The 23856-nt window shown below is 42.0% G+C and overlaps 1 protein-coding gene across 1 annotated transcript in view; it reads left to right on the plus strand.

The window, feature by feature from the left end:
• Positions 1-23556, plus strand: part of LOC132400404 (trafficking protein particle complex subunit 3-like) — a 74269-nt gene extending 50713 nt beyond the window's left edge. Inside the window, exons 5-7 of the mRNA XM_059981345.1 lie at positions 1155-1254; positions 10106-10288; positions 22085-23556. Coding sequence (XP_059837328.1) covers positions 1155-1254; positions 10106-10288; positions 22085-22210 — 409 coding nt within the window. The 3' untranslated portion in view covers positions 22211-23556. The remainder of the gene's footprint in view (positions 1-1154; positions 1255-10105; positions 10289-22084) is intronic.
• Positions 23557-23856: the final 300 nt, after the last annotated feature.

Below are 23856 nucleotides of genomic sequence, written 5' to 3' on the forward strand. Positions count from 1 at the left end.
ATTGGAAGTCCATGTGAGCAGGGGGCACAGGGAGCCAGTGAGCCCAGATTTTGTGCCTGGAATTCAGGGTCCCATCATCAGCTAGACCAAGAGTCAATACCAAGGATTGAAACCCAAAGTTCAATTGCAAGTCTGAAAGTTGAGGACTGGGGACCAGAGAATTGAGAGTTGCCCTGGAGTTGGGGGGGACTGTCCGTGGATGTGTGTGGATAGGAGGGAGGAACAGATCCCGTTCTGCTGTTGTTGCTTGTTGTGCTCTGTTTTGCTGTGTTCTGTGTTGTTCTGCTCAGCATTCTGGACAGGCTCTGTTGGCACCAGGAAGTGCGGTGACACTTGCAGGCTGACCCCAGCACACCCTTAGGTGCAAGTTTCGAAGTACATGATAAATACATCTGAACCTGAATCTGAATCTACCTACCTTTCAAAGCTTTGCTGAATTACATTCAACACACACAAAATGCTGGAGGAACTCAGCAGGCCAGGCAGCATCGATGGGAAAGAGTACAGTCAATGTTTCGGGCCAAGAACCTTCATCAGGACTGGAGAATAAAAGATGAAGGTGGGGCAGGGGAGGAAGAACCACTAGGTGATAGGTAAAGCTGGGAGGGGGAAGTAAAGAGCTGGGAAGTTGATTAGTAAAAGAGATACAGGGCTGGAGCAGGGGGTATCTGATAGGAGAGGACAGAAGCCATGCAAGAAAGTAAAGGAGAAGGAAAACCAGAGGGAGGTGGTGAACTGGAAAGGAGATAAGGCGAGAGAGGAAAAAGGGGATGGGGAATGGTGAAGCAGAGTTGGCGGGGGGGGGGGGGGGGAGTCATGATCAGAAGTTTGAGAAATCAACTTCATGCCATCAGGTTGGAGGCTACCCAGACAGAGTATGAAGTGTTGCTCCTCCAGCCTGAGTGTGGACTCGTCATGACAGTGGAGGAGACCATGGACTGACATGGTAGAATGGGAATGGGAAATGGAATTAGGTTGGGTGCCCACTTTGCTCAGGTTTTGTTGCTATTCCATTTAACTCACACACTTATCTAGTTTCTCTCTGTAACTCAGCCCTTCACCTCAACCGCTTCGCGTGTTAATGAGCCCTACAAGTTTACCAATTCCTCCTGTGGGGAAATTTCTCACACCTTTTCTCTTTCTTTGCTTTAAAGGGGATACCATATAGGTTCAAAACTGGTAGAAGACTTTCTAGCTCGGTCAAGCATTACACAATGCCGTAATTTCCATGACACGGCGGAAGTCATTGCTAAGGTAACATTTGCTTGCATGTATCAGGAGATTTAACCTGCGAAATGGGTGGATCTGAGAATTATGAAATGTTACAAAATTAACAACATGTTGTGGCCACTTTATTAGGTACCTCTTGTCCCAAATAAAGCTTGTTGTGTATCCACTTCAAGGTTTGACATGTTGTGTGGTTCAGAGATGCTCTTCTGTACACCACTGTTGTAATGTGTGGTTATTTGAGTTACTGTCACTTTCTATCAGTTTGAACCAGTCTGGCTACTCTCCTCTGACCTCTCTCATTAACAAGGTGTCTTCACCCACAGAATTGCCCATCACTGGATGTTTTATTTTGTATTTTGCACCATTCTTTATAAACTCTAGAGACAGTTGTCCATGAAAATCCCAGGAGATCAGCAGTTTCCAGGATACTCAAACCACCCCATCTGGCACCAACGATCATTCCACAGTCGAAGTCACTTAGATCACATTTCTTCCCCATTCTGATGTTTGGTCTGAGCAATGACTGAACCTCTTCACCATGTCCACATACCTTCATGCATTGAGTTACGGTCACATGATTAGTTGATCAGATATTTGCACTAACGAGCCGGTGTACAGGTGAACCTAATACAGTGGCCATTGAGTATACATAAAGTCTGTGCCAATCCTAGTGTGATGTACCCATCCATTTTTCATAGACACAGTGATGAATATGCTCTCAAAGATTGAGTTGCTTGTTAAACACACACACAGAAATAGGTCTTTGAGCCCAGCATTGGCATGTTGGCCCATCTATGGAATATTATTTGGCAGCAGTGGTGACACAGATACTCTCTCTGGATATGTTTCATACATCTGGCCGGGCTTCCTAAGGGTTGAGCAGCTAATGGGAAGGTCCATACTGTGTACAGGTGTTAAGTCCCATCGTCCAGCACTGCTTGTGGGCTGGCATTAGCTTTCGTACATTTACCCAGTTCCCATCCATTTCCCTGGGACTTTAAACTGATCTTCCTCTCAACCATGGCATCACACTTCTGATTTCAATGTCCTGCCCTGTACCTAATCTTTCTGATTCTTTCCTCCTTCCCTCTTCAGCACTCCTAACACAGTACCCAGCAAGCTTTCTGATCTTCCTCCTCATATCTTCCGTCCTCCTTCTCACCCCTCTAATTCTCCTCCTCCGCCATGGCCTTTCCAATCGCACACTGACATCTCCCAACTTCACCAAACGGGTGGCTGCTCCAACGTCTCCAAAAAGCACCTATCGACCTTCTGCTCTGACCTCCTCCATTAGGACCATTATCTGGGTTCAAGGTACATGTATTAACAAAGTATGTATGCGGTATTCATCTCTGAGATTTGTCTTCTGCAGACCGCCACAAAGCAAAGAAAACCATGGAAGTCAGTTCAAAGAAAAACATCACCCCCCCCATGCAAAAAAATTGTGCAAACAGCAACAAGAACATCAATCAAACCCACACCCCCATGTGCAAAAAGCAAATTCTGCATACTTCATAACTGCATACTTCATAACCCCCTTGGCCCCCAACACCTCATCAACTCCTAACTGTCATCCATACTCTTTGGCCTTCAATCCAATCCTTATTCCAATCTAGGGTCCCTTATCTAAGAAGGGACATGTTGGCATTGGAGAAGGTCCAATTGCAGTTCTCAAGAATTATTCTGGGAATTAAAGGGTTAATATATGAGTCATGCTTGATGGCTTTGGGCCTGTAGTCACTGGAATCTATAGGAATGAGGGAGAACTCAATGAGATTTTCTCATTGAAAACTATTGAATAGTGAAAGGCCTAGATTGGGTGGACATGGAGAGGATGTTTCCTATAGCAAGGGAGTCTAGGACCAGAGGACACAGACTCAGAATAGAGGGATATTCTTTTAGAACAGAGATAAGGAGGAATTTCTTCAGCCAGAGGGTGGTGAATCTGTGGAATTCATTGCCACAGACAGCTGTGGAGGCCAAGCCATTTGGGTATATTTAAAGTGGAAGTTGATAAGTTTTTGACTGGTAAGGATGACAAAGATTATTGGGAGAAGGCAGGAGTCTGGGCTTGAGAAGGATAATAAATCAGGCATGATGGAATGCAGAGCAGTAATTGGTCTGAAGGCCTAATTCTGCTCCTATATCTCATGGTCTTCTCGATTGTTGACTTTCTCCTCACCTTTTTCAGTATTGCAGCCCATTCACAACGCATCTGCTGTCCACCATCTTTTTGCTTTGGTTGACTGCATCAGAGAGCTCCATGAAGTTCCCTCATACAAAACTGTCCTGTCCTCCCTTCTTACAGCCTTGGCCCCCTTTAACATTAGCCTGTTATTTATATACACAAGCACATCCCAAAATTGCAAGATGTTTATAAATCCTGATGTGATGCAGAGACCAGTTTAAATATTGATGGATTTTGAGTAGCATTAAAATGATTGCAGTCGATAAAGTGCATTTGCATTAATAATAATGTGACAGTTCTGATGCATTAACTATTCCACAATATGCCAAGTGGAAAATCCGAAATGCAAATGTCATTCATTCCTTTCCTGAGATCAATAATGATCTCGTAATATCTTATTAATTCTATCAGACTTTTACACCTCTGGGCCACCATTTTCTTTCGGATTCTGATGGGGGTTGTATCTGATCCTTCCTGGGATCTTCTCTGAGTGTTTTATGAGAGGTGTGGTCTGTGCTCATCTCATTCAGAGATCGGTGAAGCCAACAACAGAACTAGCAATATGAACTTGGAAATAAATCGGAAGATCGGGTGGTTGAGTTGTCCTCTGATCTTGGCAGTTTACTTCCATGAACCTCAACTGGCTGTTACGTGGCATGATCAACTCTCCCAAGTGTCTATCCATGAAGAACAAAGAGGCACGAATTCCACTGGGCATCAGAGAAAACCATCGTGCAACCAAACACACGGCATGCAAGAGAATCCCTTGAGGTGTGGCTTCCCGTGAACAATTCTGTAAATAGACCTGTAGACCTCGATCCTATTTATGAGCCATGCAGGCAAAATTCCAGACCGCAACACACGAATTTCACCCAATCAGCAACGAGATTTCTTCCCAAAATCAGAAATCAGTTTCAGTAATGACAAGCATCCAGCTGATTGATAAAGCATATGCAGGCCAAGCATTCAGAGGATTCATCGCAATTAACAGTGCACCGATGATATCTCCTTATATGGTGAGGAGGGTATCCTCTACAGGAAGGACATCCTGGCTGTAGAGGAAGTGCAGCGTAGATTCACAAGGTTAATTCTTGGGATGTCCGGACAGTCATACGCAGAGAGGTTAGAGAGACTGGGCTTGTACACGTTGGAATTAAGGAGATTGAGAGGGGATCTGATTGCAACATATAAGATTATTAAGGGGTTGGACAAGATAGAGGCAGGAAATATGTTCCAGATGCTGGGAGAGTCCAGTACCAGAGGGCATGGTTTGAGAATAAGGGGTAGGTCATTTAGGACAGAGTTAAGGAAAAACTTCTTCTCCCAGAGAGTTGTGGGGGTGTGGAATGCACTACCTCAGAAGGCAGTGGAGGCCAATTCTCTGGATGCTTTCAAGAAGGAGCTAGATAGGTATCTTATGGATAGGGGAATCAAAGGATATGGGGACAAGGCAGGAACCGGATATTGATAGTAGATGATCAGCCGTGATCTCAGAATGGCGGTGCAGGCTCGAAGGGCCGAATGGTCTACTTCTGCACCTATTGTCTATTGTCTATTGTGACAGAATGTTCGTAAGTAAGTTGCCAAGATCAGAGAACAGCTCAACCCAATATGGACTTGCAAATTAGAAATCCCAATTCTCTTCTTCCAGTCAATGGTCAATGACTTCTATGCTGTAAGAGGGAAAGCTTAATGTCCTACATGGACAATAATCTGCACTAGTGCAAGGTTTCCTACAGGGTAACTTGCATGTTGAGTTGGTGTAAGGAAAGCAGCTCATTTTGAGGGGCCTAGATTATAACAGCAAGGATGAAGTGCTAAGGCTTCATAAGGCATTGGTCAGACTGCATTTGGAGTATTGTGAGCAGTTTTGGGCCCCTTATCTAAGAAATTGAGAGGCAGGGTTTAGATACCAAAGGAGGTATAAGGCACTCCTTCCCTCTGCTAGCCTGCAGGCCACCCTTGGTCAAAGTGTAGCAGCAACTTCGCCCCCAGATCGGGGTCACATGAAGCCATGGGAGCAGGAAGTGGATGGTTGTATGAGCAACTAGTGCATATCACAAGTCCTGGTTACGCAACCACTGATACCAGGCAGGCAATCTCTGAAGGGTATTGATAATGGCTGGGGTCACCCATCTTGTAAAGACACTGCTCAGAAGGCAATGGCAAGCCACTTCTGTAGAAAAATTTGCCAAGAACAATCGTGGTCATAGACAATGATCATCCATGTCATACAACACAGCACATAATGGCAATGATGATGATGGTATCTAAGAAAAGGTGTGCTGACATTGGAGAAGGTCCAGAGGAGGTTCACGAGGATGATCCTAAAAATGAAAGAGGTAGTGTATGTGAAGTGTTTGATGGTTTGGGGCCTGCACTCTCTGGAGCTTAGAAGAATAAGGGATGATCTCATTGACACCAATCAAATATAGAAAGGCCTAGACAAAGTGGACATAGGGAACATATTTCCATTAATGGGGAGTCTGCAACCAGAGGGCACAGCCTCAGAATAGAAGGATGACCTTTCAGAACAGAGATGAGGAGGAATTTCTTTGGCCAGAGGTTGGTGAATCTGTGGAATTCATTGACGCAGATGTCTATAGAGGATAAGTGATTGGGTATATTTAAAGTGGAGTTTGATAGGTTCTTGATTAATAAGGTTATGGAAAGAAGGCAGGAGAATGGGGTTGAGAGGGATAATAAACAGATTTGTGGGGGGGGGTGCATCCAAATGGCCTAATCCTGCTCTTATTTCTATGGTTTTATAATTTATAAGCAGGTAAACTGAAGCCACTCACTGCTCCCCACCCCCTACGTAGTGGTGAATTGACATCGGACTTCCCGGGTGTTTTCAAAGGCAAAGTAAAGTTTATTATCAAAATTTTAACCAAAGCTTTGGCCAAAAAAAAAAACAGCCAATGTAGCATAGAGATTATCTAGTTCAATGCATTTTACGTGTCTTCCTAATGATCCACCAATCATCAGGCACTTTAACCAGAGGAGATAACTTCACTTGCTTCATCACTGAAACGTTCCCAATACCCATGGAGTCACTTTCAAGGACTCTTCATCTCGTGTTCTCAATATTTATTGCTTATTTATTTATTATTATTATTTCTTGTATCTTCTGTATTTGCAGGTTTTGTCTTTTGCACATTCATTGTTTGTCTGCCCTGTTGGTTCAAAAGTTCCACTTAATATCAGAGAATGTATAATATATACAAATTGAAGCAATAAACTTATTTGGTCCATTTAGAAACTCCTGTGGTCCCCAGTTTCTTATTTTTTTACTTGTAGCTCCTACAAAATCCTCCACTGCCCACGTTGAAGACCACTGGGTTAGCCAATCCTCTACAGATTACCTATTATCTCTCATATTCTTATCTGCTGCAGTGATCAATTGCGTTACACATTATCAAATGCCTTCTGGAAACCCATATATAAGTTGCAAGAAAAATTTATGAACCCTTTGCATTTACCTGGTTTTCTGCATTAGTTACTCATAAAATGTGGTCTGATCTTCTTCTAAGTCACAATAATAGACATACACAATCTGCCTAAACTAATAACATTCAAACAATTGTACTTCTTCTCACCAATACTGAGTACATTATTTAAATAATCACAGTCTAGGTTCAAAAAAAGTATGTGAACCTCTGGGGTAATGCCATCCAAAAAAGCTATTTGGAGTCAGGTATTCCAATCAATGAGTTGAGACTGGAGGTGTGTGTTGTAAAGGTGTCCTGCCCTATAAAAAAGAAACACACAGTCAAGTTATTGATGGAGCCTGCTCTTCTTAAGGAAGGTCTATTTATGTGCTCCATGCATCAATCAAAAACGCTTTCAGAGGACCTTAGAAGAAGAATTGTAGGGATGCATGAAGGTGGAAAAGACAACAAAAGCATTTCTAAAGACCTGAGTGTCCATTAGTCCACAGTAAGAGAAATTGTCTACAAATATAGGAAACTCTTTACTGTTGCTACTCTCCCTAGGAGTGGGTGTCCTGCAAAGATCACACCAAGAGCACAATGTGCAATGCTGAAGATGAAAAAGAATCCAAGGGTAACAGCAAAAGACCTATAAAAATCTCTAGAACTTGCTAAAGTCTCAGTTCATGTGTCCACTATAAGAAAAACACTGAACAGGAATGGTGTTCATGGAAGAACACCATATAGGAAACCATTACTCTCCAAAAAAAAAAATTGCTGCACGTCTCAAGTTTGCAAAAGGCCATCTGGATGTTGTACAACTTTTTTGGGGTAATGTTCTGTGGACAGATGAGCCAAAAGTTTAACTTTTTGGCAGAAATGCATATTGCACTGTTTGGAGTAAAATGGGCACCTTACACCAACACCAAAACCTCATCCCAATTGTGAAGCATTGTGGAAGAAGCATCATGGTTCGGGGCTGTTTTGCTGCCTCAGGGCCTGGACAGCCTGCAGTTATTGAACATAAAAACATAAGAAATAGGAGCAGGAGTAGGCCATCTGGCCCATCAACCCTGCTCTGCCATTCAATAAGATCATGGTTGATCTGGCCATGGACTCATCTCCCCCTACCTACCTGCCATAACCCTTAATTCTCCTAATATGAAAAATTTGTCCAGCCTTGTCTGAAATATATACCTACTGAGGTAAATATATTTATTGAGGGAACAATTGGCCTGTTTAAAGGATGACCAATTGGCTGGCTTTCACACCAACGCATTGGCTTCCCGTTCCAGGCACCCCAGTGGTATCAGAATAGAGCATGTAAGTTCTTCAGTCTCTTTGCTAGGGGCTCGCCTTCAGAGAGGGTCACAACTATAGCTGAAGGACCATTGGGAAAGTGTGCTGCAGAAAGGAGAACCCACACACACTTGTTTGTTGAAAGTTTAGTGTTGTAGTTTTGTAACTTGGAGGGGACTTATCGAAGTACCTGTATAAGTTAGAATTGCTATTGAATGTTCAGTGCCATAGTTTTGCAACTTAGAGCACTTATAGAACTCTGCAAAAGTCCAGGCACATGAATATATGAGGGGTGATTGATAAGTTCGTGGCCTAAGGTAGAAGGAGTCAATTTTAGAAAATCCTAGCACGTTTATTTTTCAACAAGGTCCCCTCCTACATTTACACACTTAGTCCAGCAGTCATGGAGCATACGGATCTTGGACCTCCAGAAAGTGTCCACAGACAGGTGATTGATAAGTTCGTGGCCCAGGGTAGAAGGAGATGAGTTATACAGCTCTCGTTACACACACGTGCAGTTCAACTCTTTGAGTGATTACACAGAAAGTTTGAAGTTAATAACTCACCTCCTTCTACCCTATCCCACGAACTTATCAATTACCCCTCATAGCTATGATGCCTAAGATTTTTGCACTGTACTGTATTTGTCAATGTGGACTAGACAGCAAGTTCATAAATTTGGAGCAAAGGATGTTGGAAATAGTGGGGGTGGAGTGCTGTGGGAGGGGTGTGGAACAGATGGCTGCGAAGGAGTGCCGGGGGTTGGTGGCACAGGTGCAGACACACATGGCCCTGAGACACCAGGCAATTGGTTATTGGTCATTACAGAATGTCTCTCTGGTGCTTCCCACTCCCTCTCCACTCCTTACCCCTTTTCCCAACCATGATTCCCTTCTCCTTGCCCCCTTCCCACTCTCAGTCCACAATAGAGACCTATAATAGAATCAGGTTTATCATCACTCACATAGGTTATGAAATTTGTTTTTGTTTTGTGGCAGCAGTACAGTGCAAAACATAAAATTACTATGGTACTGTGCAAGTCTTGGGCACCCTAGCTACATATATGTGGCTAAGACATTTGCACAATTCTGCAGATAAGTATGTGTTTGACTTAGATATGGGTTGAATGTTTCACTGCTTCTTAGTAAATAAATATTTAACATGCTTACTTGCAATTAGTTTCTTCTGTCTCACTTACCGAATCTGCTTCCATGAAACCACACCACAGAACCCTGGTCAGACCCCACTTGGAGTACTGTGCTCCGTTCTGGTTGCCTCACAACAAGAAGGATGTGGAAGCCATAGAAAGAGTGCAGAGGAGATTTACAAGGATGTTGCCTGGATTGGGGAGCACGCCTTATGAGAATAGGTTGAGTGAACTCGGCCTTTTCTCCTTGGAGCGATGGAGGAGGAGAGGTGACCTGATAGAGGTATATAAGATGATGAGAGGCATCAATCATGTGGATAGTCAGAGGCTTTTTCCCAGGGCTGAAATGGCTAACATGAGAGGGCACAGTTTTAAGGTGCTTGGAAGCAGCTACAGAGGGGATGTCAGGGGTAAGTTTTTTATGCAGAGAGTGTTGAGTACGTGGAATGGGCTGCTGGCAATGGTGGTGGAGGTGGGTACGATAGAGTATTTTAAGAGACTCCTGGACAGGTATGCGGAGCTCAGAAAAACAGAGGGCTATAGGTAACCCTGGGTAATATCTAATGTAAGGACATGTTTGGCACAGCTTTGTGGGCCGAAGGGCCTGTTTTGTGCTGTAGGTTTTCTACATTTCTGTTTCTGGAAGGGTTTTGCTAAGGATGATACTGATAGTTCCAACCTGATTTCCATGGACTCCTCAGTAAATGGTTGGGATCCACAGCATAAAAAGTGTTGGGAACCCCTGTTGCCCAGGCATTTCTGCGAATGTCATATGAAACAGACTAAGCTTTATGTATCTTTGCATGTCAGGTTGCGTTCAAGATGTACCTTGGCGTGGCTGCCAGAGTGACGTTTTGGACTCTGGCTGGAGATGACTGTTCACTGTTCTTGGAGAAGAACCCGCTGACGGACTATGTGGAAATCCCCAACAAGCATTCCTGTTTGCTCTACTCCAACATGATCTGTGGCATCCTGAGAGGGGCACTGAAAATGGTATAAGAATCAAAAAGGGGAGTGTACTTTACCATAGCTCTTATTGGTGTATGTTATTGCTGCTTAGCAAAATGGAGCATTTGAAACATTGCCTGATTTTTACACAGGTTAGAGAAACGTTTGAAGCAGGAAAATGTAACAAGAGATTAGCTTGGATTGCTGTACCAAAGAGTCATCTGAGGAACAATAGGTTATGTGGTTGCAGTGAGTTATCAATGAATTCAGAATCAGGTTTATCACTGACATATGTTGTGAAATTTGTTGTTTAGTGGTAGCAGTACAATGCAATACATAAAATACATTGTAAGAAAGATATATAAAAGAAAATAAAATAAGTAGTGGAAAGAGAGAGCAGAAATAGTGAGGTCATGTTCATGGGTTCATTGTCCATTCATAAATCTGATGGCTGAGAGGGTACAAACTGTTCCTAAAACACTGAGTGTGTTTCTTCTGCTCCTGTACCTCCTCCCTGATGGTAGTAAAAGGAAGAGGGAATGACCTGTGTATTGAGGGCCCTCTATGCAGGATGCCTCCATCTTGAGGCACTGCCTTTTGAAGATGGTTTAAATTCTGCTCTGAAGCAGAAAGATGATGTGGGCTCAGGACAAGGGGATGGAAAATGACAAACCTCAAGGAGTTAACACAAACCTGTGCCAACTTTACAAGTTTATTGACTGTTCAGAAGGGGGAAGAAGCTGTTCCTAAAATGATGTGTCTGCCTTCAGACTCCTGTACCTCCTCCCTGATGGTAGTAATGGGAAGAGAGTGGTGGGGGTCCTTAAGGAAGGGTGGTGTCATGTGGCAAATGAAACAACACAGTAACTTAAAACCTGATAGATTTTGGTAGGAAGACTTAGCAGAGGCAAATTAAAGGATACAGTTCTGAAGAGGCTTTAAGAAGCTTTTGAAAATGTTTTAGGAACAGCTTCTTCCCTTCCACCATCAGATTTCTGAACAGACAGTTGTTATATTTTATAACTTCAAAACATTAAACTAATTCAAAGGAAGACAGGGAAGTCCAAACTACAGGTATAACTTTAAACGAGGCATGTAAGTATCACATGGCAGCGTGATGACGTATGCAATTAATGTATTTTTACATATAACCCATAATTAATTGTTTTTATAAATTAGAATGCTTAATCAAATAATATATATACAAGATTACTCAAAATTATTGAAATGTTAAATACAATGAACATCTAAGCTCTCTAGTTTTGCTTACTGTTTGCCTATTTATTTACTTTTCATCGTATAATAGCGGCACGGTAGTGACGTGGTTAGTACAACACTTTACAATGCCAGAGATCAGGGTTCGATTCTTGCCGCTGTCTGTAAGGAGTTTGTCCGTTCTCCCCGTGACCATGTGGGTTACTTCTGGGTGCTTTGGTTTCCACCCACATTCCAAAGACATACCAGCTGGTAGATTAATTAGTCATTGTAAATAGTCCAGTGATTAAGCTCGGGTTAATCCGGGAATCACTGGGCAGTGCAGCTTGAAGGGTCGGAAGGGCCTGTTCTGCACTGTATCTCAATTAATAAATAAATAGGGCGTACAGTTTTGAAGAAGCTTTAGGAAGTTTCTGAAGACACTTTCTGGAGCAGCTTCTTCCCCTCCACCATCAGATTTCTAAACAGACAATGAACACATAAACTCACTATTTTTACCCGCTTTTTGCACTACTTATTGAAATTTCATAATATATATTTCTGTATTTCTTACTGTAATTAAGAGTATATTTTATGTATTGCACTGTCTTGCTGTCACAAAACAACAAATTTCACAAAAACGTCAGTGATAGCAAACCTGATTCTGATTCTGAGGCAGAGAGACCTGGCCGTATCCATGTGTAATCATCAAACATGGCAGGTCAGGTTGAGAAAAAGAGATCCAGGACTTCATAATGAAAGACTGTGAAAGCTAAGGAAGTCATGATGAGCCCTTAACAGAAGACTGAGGAGCACTTGATGGATCTGGGCCTGGTCTCACTAGAGTTTAGAAGAATGAGGGGGATCTCGTAAGGCCTGGATAGAGTCTATGTTCCCTATAGTGGGAGAGTCTAAAACCAGAGAGCTCAGCCTCAGAATAGAAGGACGTCCTTAAAGAACAGAAACAAGGAGCAATTTTTTGAGCTAGTGGGTGGTGAATCTGGGGAACTCGTTGCCAGGAATGGCTGTGGAGGGCAAACCAATATTTAAAGCAGAGGTTGATAGGATTAGTAAGGGCTTCAAAGGTTATAGGGGGAACTCCTGAGAATAGAGTTGAGAGGGATAATGAATGTGTTTCCAGAGAGGAACATCTGGCAGCTCCTGGGCTGTATTCCTTTGAGTTTAAGAGAATGATGGGGGGGATCTCATAGAAACATTCCGAATATTAAAAGACCGGAACAGATTAGATATGGCAAAGTTATTTCCCACGGTAGGGAAGTCTAGGATAAGAGGGCATGACTTCAGGATTGAAGGACGTACATTTAGAACAGAGATGCGGAGAAATTACTTTAGTCAGAGGCGGTAAATCTGTTCAATTTGTTGTCACGAGCGGCTGTGGGTGCTAAGTCATTGGGTGCATTTAAGGCAGAGAAAGATAGGTTCTTGATTAGCCAGGGCATCAAAGGGTATGGGGAGAAAGCAGGGGAGTAGAGATGATTAGAGGAATTGGATCAGCCTGTGATTGAATGGCGGAGTAGACTCCTAATCTTATGGTCTTATGGGCTATGACTGGTTGGGCCGCAGCTGTGGTATTGCATCCAGTGTGGATTTCCATGCTCTATAGAAAGATGAGGATCAAAGCTCAAAGTAAATGTATTATCAAAGTACATATACATCACTATATACAACCCTTAGATTCATTTTCTAGTGGGCATACAGAGTAAATCCAAGAACCATAATGGAATCAATAAAGACCGCATTCATCAGGAAGGACAAGCAGCCAGTGTGCAAAAGATAAACTGTGTAAAGAAAGAAAACAATAAGTAATAATAATAAATATGTAAGCAATAAACATTGAGAACAAGAGATGAAGAGTCCCTGAAAGTGATGTGCTGTAGAAAAGGTTTATTCCTACCGTTCGGGGAAGAAACATAACTGGCAAAGGTACTAGAGCTGACATGAGGGAAAAACTCATTTAATGCAGTGGGATTTTGGATCTAAAATCTAAAATTTCAACTAACAGGTATGATGAAAGTAAACTGAATAACGATTTCAAAAGACAACCAGACCTTGAAAGAGGAAAATGTGAGTTAGAGTGGAAGTTGTTCTGTTATACTTGCAAGTCGTCAGTATTAAACTTGAAAACCCAACTGGTCTCCATCTTGGTTGTCAGTATTGTTTGATTGTGCGTCAAGTTAGCTAATGCGAGTTGTATTTCTTTTAATAAGGAAAATAGAGATCAGTAAGCAGTCTGTTATTGTCTCGTTTGAGTAACATCTACTAAAAAGTTTAATGCATATTTATGTTTTTTGTATTTGCACAGTTTGTTGTTGAGAGAAGTTCTCCACTCAGGTATAAGAGCTTGATGATTGAGGGGTAATAACTGTCCTAAACTTGATGGTGTGGGACTTGAGGCTCCTGTACCTCCTTCTTAATGGCAGCAGTAAGAAGAGAGCATGGCCTGGATGCTGATGGCCCTGCCAAGGGTCTGTAGAAATTGGGCTTTGTTATTCCCTCTTTCTTCAGATCCTGGTGCAGTTCAACAAAGCAGACAATATAACCTTTGTTAGGAGTGGTGCGTAAGTGAATGTAAACGTTTCCAGATGTGACCTCCTGTTCCTTGCACTGCGCACAGAATCTTTCTGGATTTGAACTTCAAACGCTATCAATCTTAACAATCCCCACGAATATTCTCCCCCAGGACACAACCGATAGAAGAGATTGTTCTGCGTTTGAGCTCGACTGTGCTGAATCACTTGAATAGAAGAATGTTGGAAAATCTCACAAAGCAAGCCATTTATTTTCAACTGCCATGTTTTTAAAATAAGGTCAATTCAATGGATTTTCTTTCTGCTGTAACTCACTCAATTTGCTGCAACATATTGCACTTAGTTTCTGGGACATGTGGACAAAGGATGTAGGGAAGTTCCTCACCATTTACTCAAGGAAGTAGAATGCAGTATTGTATCCAATGGATTGACCTTCAGATGTACTTTCAGTTGCCATTTTATTAGGTACCTCCTGAATCTAATAAAGTGAACACTGAGTGTATGTTTGTGATTTTCTGCTGCTGTAGCCCATCCATTTGGAGATTCAATATGCTGTGCGTTCAAGATGCTCTTTTGCATACCACTGTTATATTGTGTGGTTATATGAGTTACTGTCAGTTTGACTTCTAGAGTCCTTAACAGTGACTTCAACACTGAACTGATCCCACTACTAGTAACTTCACATTTAGGGACTCTACAACTCGTGTTCTCAATATTTATTGCTTACTTTTTTTTTCCTTTTTGAATTTACATTTCATTGTCTTTTGCACATTGTTTTTTTGTCTGTGCCATTTTTCACCAGTTCTGTTGTGTTTCTTTCTATTTATTGTGAATGCCCGCAAGAAAATAAGTCTCAGGGCAGCATATGGTGACAAATATGTACTTTGGTAATAAGTTTACTTTGAACTTTCAACTTGGGAGCTGAGTTTGCCCCGGGACACAATCAGCCCTTAGTCTAAAGAATGGGATTCATTTCAGAGTCAGAATCAGGTTTAGTATCACTGGCAAGTTGGTAATGCTGTAGGTTGTGAAATTTGCTGTTTAGCAGCAGCAGTACATTGCTATACTGCAATATTAAAAACCAGAAATTACAAGAAGTATATAGAAAAAATTAAGTAAACTAAGTAGTACAAAAAGAAATGAAAAAAAACAATACTTAGGTTCATGGATTCACTGGTTCATCATCTGAAGCATTAACACTCAGGAACTTGAAACTGCTCACCCTTTCCTCTGCTGATCCCTCGATGAGGACTGGTGTGTGTTCCCTCGACTTCCCCTTCCTGAAGCCTACAATCAATTCCCTGGTTTATTGAGTGCATTTCAATAAAAATAGAGATGTATCAGCATTACACAAACTTCAGGCAGAAACCATAAGCAATATACACTCAGTGGCCACTTTATGAGTTGCCTCCTGTATCTAATGAAGTGGTCACTGAGTTTATGTTCATGGTCTTCTGCTGCTGTAGTCCATCCGCTTCAAGGTTCAATGTATTGTGCATTCAGAGATGCCCTTCTACACACCCCTGTTGAAACGTGTGTTTATTTGAGTTACTTTTGCCTACCTGTCAGCTTGAACCAGTTTGGCTATTCTCCACTGGTCTTTCATATTAACAAGGCATTTGCATTCACAGAACAGCTACTCAATGAAGGTTTTTGTGATTTTCACAACATTCTTTATAAACTCTAGAGACTGTTGTGTGTGAAAATCACAGAAGGACCGCAGTTCCTGAAATACTCAAAACTCCTCGTCTGGCACCAACAATCATTCCCCAGTCAAAGTCACTTAGATCACATTTCTTCCCCATTCTGATGTTTGGTCTGAACAACAACTGAACCTCTTGACCATGTCTGCATGCTGTTATACATTGAGTCTACTGTGGTAAAGTGCTTGAGAGGTTAGTTATGGCTAGAATTACCCTGTTTCAGCAAGGTCCTGGGCCCACTGCAATTTGCCTACCACCACAGTAAGTCTATGGTGGACATCATCTCATTGGCTTTTCACACAGCCTTGGATCACCTGGACAATCCAAATACCTATGCCAGGATGCGGCTTGTTGACTAGAGCTCAATGTTTAATACCATAATTCCTAGAATTCTGCTCAAAAAGCTCCAGAACCCGGCCTCTGTACCTCCCTCTGCAACTGGATTCTCAGCTTCCTAACCAGAAGACCATAATCTGTGCGGATCAGAAATAACATCTCCACCTTGCTAACAATCAACACTGGCGCACCTCAGGGATGTGTGCTTAGCCCACTGCTCTACTCTCCCTACACCCATGACTGTGTGGCTAAAATGCCATCCATAAATTTGCTGATGATACAACCATAGTTGGCCAAACTTTAGGTGGTGAAAAGAGGGCATGCAAGTGTGAGATATATCAGTTAGTTAAGTGGTGTCACAGCAACAACCTTGAACTGAACTTCAATAAGACCAAAGAACAGATTGTGGACTTCAAAGCGGGTAAGATGAGGGACACGTTCTCATAGAGGGGTCAGAAGTGGAGAGAGTGAGCAGTTTCAAGTTCCTGGGTGTCAAGCTCTCTGAGGATCTCTCCTGGGCCAACAAAGAAGGCACGACAGTGGCCAAATCTCATTAGGAATTTGAGAGAACTTGTTACATCACCAAAAACACTCGCAAATTTCTACAGATGTACTGTGGAGAGCATTCCAACAGGTTGCATTTCCAGCTGCTGTGGGGAGGGGAGAAGGGCATGCTCCTGTACAGGATCGAAATAGGCTGCAGACAGTCAGCTCCATCATGAGCACTAGCCTCCGTAGTAACCAGGACATCTTCAGTGAGCGGTGCCTCAAAAAGGCAGCATCCATTATTAAGGACCCCCATCACCGAGGACATGCCCTGTTCTCAGCAGGCTCAAAGGGCTGAATGGTCTACTTCTGCACCTATTGTCTATTGTTACCATCAGAAATGAGGTGTGAAGGCACATACTCAATGATTCAGGAACAGCTTCTTCCTCTCTGCCATCAGATTTCTGAATGGACATCGAACCCATGAACAGTACCTCACTACTTTTTTATTTCTATTTTTGCACTACTTACTTATTTTAACTATTTAGTATACTTACAGTAATTGTCAGTTTTTTTTCTCTATTATTATGTATTGCAGACCATCAGTGTACATCAAATATCTTTGGTCTAACGAGACCAAACAAGAAGTTACAATTTCATGAGCTAATTGAAAATGAAAATCAATTCACCTTACATGTTGGTATTAATTAGTCTATTCCTCTCCATTTTATTTATTTATGTCAGCATTGTTGTAGCCGTGGTACTGGAATTCATAAGATTATAAAACATAGGAGTACAATTTGGTCACCTGGCCCATGAAGTCTGCTGCACCATTTCATTATGGCTGATTTGTTATCCAGCTCAACTCCATTCTTCCGCCTTCTCCCCATAACCTTTGATGCCTAGCTAACCAAGAATCTATCAACCTCTGCTTTAAATATACTCAATGACTTGGCTTTCACAACTGTCCATGGCAATGAATTCCACAGATTTACCATCCTTATGGCAAAAAGAATTCATCCTCATCTCTGTTCTAAATGTATTCTGAAGTTGGACCCTCTGGTCCATGACTCATCCACTATAGGAAACATCCATTTTGTCTAGGCCTTTTGATATTCAATATGTGAACCCCCCTCTGGACCCTCTCCAATGCTAGCACATCTTTTCTGAGATAAGGGGACTACAACTGCTCATGGTACTCCGTGTGGTGTGACCAATGCTTTATAAAGCCTCAGACACATCTTTGCTCTTATATTCTAGCTCTCTAAAAATGAATTTTGCATTTGCCTTCCTCACCACTGACTCAACCTGCAAGTTAATCTTTAAGAAATCCTGCATGACTCCCAAGCTCCTTTGTACTTCAGATTTCTGATAATTTTCCCCATTTAGAAAATAGTCTACGTCTTTATTCTTTCTACCAAAGTGCACGGCCGTACACTTCCCTACACGACATTCCATTTGCCACTCTTTTGTCCATTCTCTTGATCTGTCCAAGTTCTTCTGCAAACACCAGATCACAATACTGACCCCTGTGGAATACCACTAGTCACCAGCAGCCAACCAGAATAGGCCACCTTTATTCCCACTCTTTGCCTCCTGCCAATCAGGCAATTTTCTTTCCATGCTAGTATTTCTCCTGTAATACCATTGACTCTTATCTTATTAAGCACTTGATCAAAGACCTTCTGAGAATCCAAGTAATCAATCTCCAATGACTCTCCTTTGTCTATCCTGTCTGTTACACAAAGAATTCCAATAGATTTTTCAGGGAAGATTTTCCCTTGAGGAAACCATGCTGACTTTGGCCTATTTTATCATGTGCCTCCAAATACCATCTTCATAATTTTCCTGTAATACCATGGGTTCTTAACTGGATAAGCTGCCTCAAGTGTGGCACCTTGTCAAAGGCCTTCTGAAAGTCCAAATATACAACATCCACTATATTCCCTTTATCTATCCTAGTGTTATTTCCTCAAAGAATTGCAAGAGGTTTGTCAGGCAAGATTTAGGGAAACTATGCTGACTTTGTCCTGTCTTGTCCTCTGTCACAGAAACATAGAAAATAGGTGCAGGAGTAGGCCATTCGGCCCTTTGAGCAACCAGGCAGGAAGTGTGAGAGGGTATTAAGTCATTATTCATTAAGTCCTGTCACCAGGCACTCCATAAGCTCAGCCTTAACAATCGACTCCAACATCTTCCCAACTACTGAGGTCAGACTAACTGGCTTAAAACGTTCTTTCTTCTGCCTTCTTCCCTTCATAAAGAGTGGAGTGACATTAGCATTGTTTTCCAGTCCTCCAGAACTCTTTCAGAATCTGGTTGGGTTGAGCTGTTCACCGATCTTGGCAATTCGCTTTCAAATGTTTTGTCACCATACAAGGAGACATCATCAGTGCACTGAACAGCAGCATAGGACCATACGACATAGGAGCAGAATTAGGCCTTTCAGCCCATTGGTCTGCTCTGCCCTCCCATCATGGCTGATCCTGGATCCCACTCAATTCCATACAACTGCCTTCTCACCATACACTTCAATGCCCTCCACCACAGTCTTCCACTCTCTGGCTAAGAAGAATCCTCCTCACCTCTGTTATAAAATGTTGGCCCTCAATTTTGAGGATGTGCTGTCGCGTTCTGGATACTTCCATCATAGAAAACACCCTCTCCACATCCGCCTTATCCAGTCCTTTCAATATTCAGCAGATTTCAATGAGATCCCCACGCATTCTTCTAAATCCCAGTGAGTACAGGCCCAAAGCTGCCAAATGCTCCTCATATGTTAACCCCTTCATTCCCGGAATCATCCTCGTGAACCTCCTCTGGACTCTTCCCAATGACAACACATCCTTTCTGAGATATGGGGCCCAAAGCTGTTGACAATACTCCAAGTGCAGCCTGACTAATGTCTTATAAAGCCTCAGCATTATCTCCTTGCTTTTATATTCTATTCCCCTTGAAATAAATGCCACCATTGTATTTGCCTTTTTTCCACAGAAGCAAACTGTAAGTTAACCTTCTGGGAGTCTTGCACAAGGACTCCTAAGTCCCTCTGCACCTCTGATGTTTAAACCTTCTCTCTATTTAGATAATAGTCCACACCATTGTTCCTTTTACCAAAATGCAATATCGTACAATTCCCAACACTGTATTCCATCTGCCACTTCTTTGTCCATTCATCCAATTTGTCTAAGTCCTGCTACAATTGCATTGTTTCCTCCGCACTACCAACCCCTCCACCTATCTTTGTATCATCCACAGACTTTGCCATAAAGCCATCAATTCCATTATCTGACAAACAATGTGAAAAGTAGCGGTCCCAATACTGACCTCTGGGGAACATCACTAGTCACTGGCAGTCAAGCAGAAAAGGTCCTTTTTATTCCCACTTGCTACCTTAATTCCTTGAAGTACCTATTAAGCTCATCTGCTATTTCTTTGACCCCCATTACTACCTCAGCAGCATCATTTTCCAGTGGTTCAATGTCAACTTTCACCTTCCTTTCACTCCTTATATATCTGAAAAAAAAACGTTTGGTATTCTGCTTTATATTATTGGCTAGCTGGCCCTCATATTTCATCTTTTGCCTTCTTAAAGCTTTTTAGTTGCCTTTTTTTTTGGATTTTAATATCTTCCCAATCATCCAACTTCCCACTGATTTTAGCTACCTTATATGCCTTTTCCTTGGCTTTTACGCAGTCCTTAATTTCCCTAGTCAGTCATGGTTACCTACCCCTGCCATATGAGAACTTCTTCTGTGGGACATACCTATCCTGTGTCTTGTGAACTATTCCCAGAAACTTCAGCCATCTCTGTTCTGCTGTCATCCCTGCCGGTATCCTCCTCCAATCCACCTGGGCAAGCTCCTCTCTCATGCCTCCGTAATTCCCTTTATTCCATTGTGATACTGATACATGTGACTAATGCTTCTCCTTCTCAAATTGCAGTATGAATTCAATGACATTATGATCACTGCTTCTTAAGGGTTCCTTTGCATTAAGCTCCATAATAAGATCTGGGTTATTATACAGCACCTAATCCAAGTAGGCTCAAGCATAAGCTACTCTAAAAAGCCATCTCATAGGTATGTAACAAATTCCCTCTCTCAACACCAATCTAATTTTCCCAATTCCCTTGCATATTGAAGTCCCCCATTACAATTGTGTAATTACCCTTATTACTCGCCTTTGCAATCTTTACCCTATATCGTGGCCACTATTTGGAGGTCTATATATGACTCCCATAATGCTTTTTTACCCTTGCAGATTCTTAACTCCACACACAAAAAATCAACATTCTCTGACCCTATGTCATCTCTTTGTAAAGCTGTAATTCCATCTCTTACCGACAGAGCCACACCACCGCCTATGCCTTCTTGCCAGTACTTTCAATACAAAGTATATCCTTTGATGTTAAGCTCCCAACACATGGCCTTCTTTCAGCCACGACTCAGTGATGTCCACAACATCATACCGACCAATCTCTAATGGCGCCACGAGTTTGTGCATCTTATTTTGAATGCTATGCACCTTCAATCCTGCATTTTTTACCCTTTTGAGTTTTGCCTCGATGGTACAACCTAACTCTTTGCTCTGTCTGCATTTGTACCTAATCATCAACTTATCCTTTCTTACATTAATCATCTACTTGTAAACTGTTCGCTCATTCTCACTCTGTTATACTGGTTCCCATCACCCTGCCATATTAGATTAAACCACTCCCAGCAGCTCTAGTAAACCTGCCCGCAAGAATAGTGGTCCTTCGCAGATTCAAGTGTAACCCATCCTTTTTGTACAGGTCCCACCTGCCCCAGAAGAGGTCCCAATTCTCCAGAAATCTGAATCCCTGCCCCTGGTCCAATTCTTCAGCCACGCATTTATCTCCCACCTCATTCTATTCTTATCCTCACTGTCACGTGGCACATGAAGTTACTACCCTTGAGATCCTGCGTCTCAGGTTCCTTCCGAACTCCCTGTATTGTTCTTCAAGACCTCCTCCCAGAGCTAGTCCTCTGTCCTGGGCTAGTCTTTCAAGTTGTCCCCACTTTTAGCCCATCCTCCCCCAGGGACGAGGTCTTCGAAGCTCCTGTTGACATTTCTGTAGCACTGGTTTTTTACGGGATGGGGTTGCTACCCCCAAGCCCAACTCCCCTTCTTTTACAGCCGGGCTTGTGACTGTCCATAGTGCAGTTCTTGTATTTGCACAAGTTGCCTTCATTTGCATATTGGTTGTTTGACAGACTTTGTGTGTAGTTTTTCATTGATTCTGTTGTATCTCTTTGTTTCACTGTGAATGCCTGAAAAAGAATGAATCTCATAGCTGAATATGGACATACATGTAATTCGATATTAAATTTAGTTTGAGATTTGTAGACTTTTGCCCCTAATTTTGCTCTTAGATCTAGTGAGTTATAGTTGAAATTCCTGAGAGCTCCTGAAATTGATTGTACATGAACAAAGCAGGGGTCTGCCAAACGTCTCCCACCAAGGTGGGACAATACCTGAGGAAATTCACACGCACAACGAAGGCGCAACGTTTCTCAGACATCTGACTCTTGTTTTTTTGGTATCTTCAGGTCCGTCTGCAAGTGGATGTTCAACTTCTTCAGGATTCAGTCAAGGGGAACAACGTAACAGAAATAAGAATGAGGCTGGTGAGAAGACGCAAAGCGGTTATTACTGCTGATAAGCAGCAAGAATAGCGCTTCAGAAAGCTGCTGGACATCTTTCAGTCAGTGGCCACTTCATGTAACTAATAGAGTGGCCACTGAGTGTATATTCATAGTCTTATGCTGCTTGTAGCCCAATCACTTCAAGGTTCGATGTGTTTTTTGCTCAGAGATGTACTTCTACACACCACTGTTGTAATGCACAGCTGTCTGAGTTACTGTCACCTTCTTGTCAGCTTTGAACCAGTCTGCCCATTCTCCTCTGGCCTCTCTCATTAACAAGGCATTTTCACCCACAGAACTGCTGCTCACTGGATTAGTTTTGTTTTTTGCACAATTCTCCGTAGACTGCTGTGTGTGAAAATCCCAGGAGATCAGCAGTTTCTGAGATACTCAAATCACCCCATCTGGCACCAAAATTATTATTCAACATTCAAAGTCACTTTGATCACATTTCTTCTCCATTTCGGATGTTTGGTCTGAACAACAGTTGAGCCTCTTGACCATCTCTGCATGCTTTTATGAGACGAGTTACTGCCGCATGATTGGCTGATTAGATATTTGCATTAATGAGCATGTATACAGATGTACTTAGTGAGGTGGCCATTGAGTGTAGATGACAAGGTTACAGCACCAATGAATGAAGAATCATAAGTATTATCTTTTAATGTGATTCTTAATTTATAGGTTAACAATGTACAGTAAATAACATATACAAATCTATGCACAAGACATTAAAACTCTGATCCATCATTGCTGCAGGAATAAAGCATAGTTGGTGATGGTTAAAGCAACACCATCAAGTTATTATTATTCTGAAACACATTTTGGTGTTTTACTGTCGTATGCACAGATTTGTGTTAAAGTCTTAGGCACCCCAGATACAGAGGGTTGATCCTCCACACTTCCTAGAAAACAAAGCAGCAACTAGCTTCTACCACCTAGCTTTTTGTCATTCATTATGTGCCGTGTCGCATGACGCGGGCAATCATGGCCTTTCGTGACCATAGTTGTTCTCAGCAACTTTTTCTACAGAAGAGGGTTGTCACGGACTTCTTCTGGGCAGTGTCTTTACAAGATGGGTGACCCCAGCCATTATCAAAACACTTCAGAGATTGTGTGACTGGCATCAGTGGTTGCAAAATCAGGACTGGTGACATGTACCAGCTAGCTTCTACCCCATTGTAATAAGACTATAGTGGTTCCTTAGTATGATCAGATGGGCTCCTAACTTCACAACCTAACTCTTGCATTTCATTGTCTATCTGCACTGCACTTTCTCTGTAGCTGTTACACTCTATTCTGCATTCTCTTATTGTTTTACCTTGTTCTACCTCAGTGTACTGTGTAATGATCTGCTCTGTATGAACAGTGTGCAAGACAAGCTTTTCAGTGTATCTTGGTATATACAACAATAAAACAATAGTGTGGGCTATCAGGCATTTGATTCTGTCAAATATATTTAACTTTTTGATCTTAAAGGAACATTTTGATATGTTTAAAGGTGTCTAATCAGAAATAAGATATTTTAGAAAATGCAAAAATTTTAAATTAACTACAACAAAAATCCTTAACGTACCAGAAATTAATAGACAATATTAAAAGTAAATAAAATCTTATCCACGCTTACCATCATTTTCAAGATTGGTCAATAAACGGGGTTGCATTTCTTATATCGG

Source organism: Hypanus sabinus, chromosome 10 (genome assembly GCF_030144855.1).
Source record: "Hypanus sabinus isolate sHypSab1 chromosome 10, sHypSab1.hap1, whole genome shotgun sequence".
In the NCBI taxonomy this organism is placed as follows: Eukaryota; Metazoa; Chordata; class Chondrichthyes; order Myliobatiformes; family Dasyatidae; genus Hypanus; species Hypanus sabinus.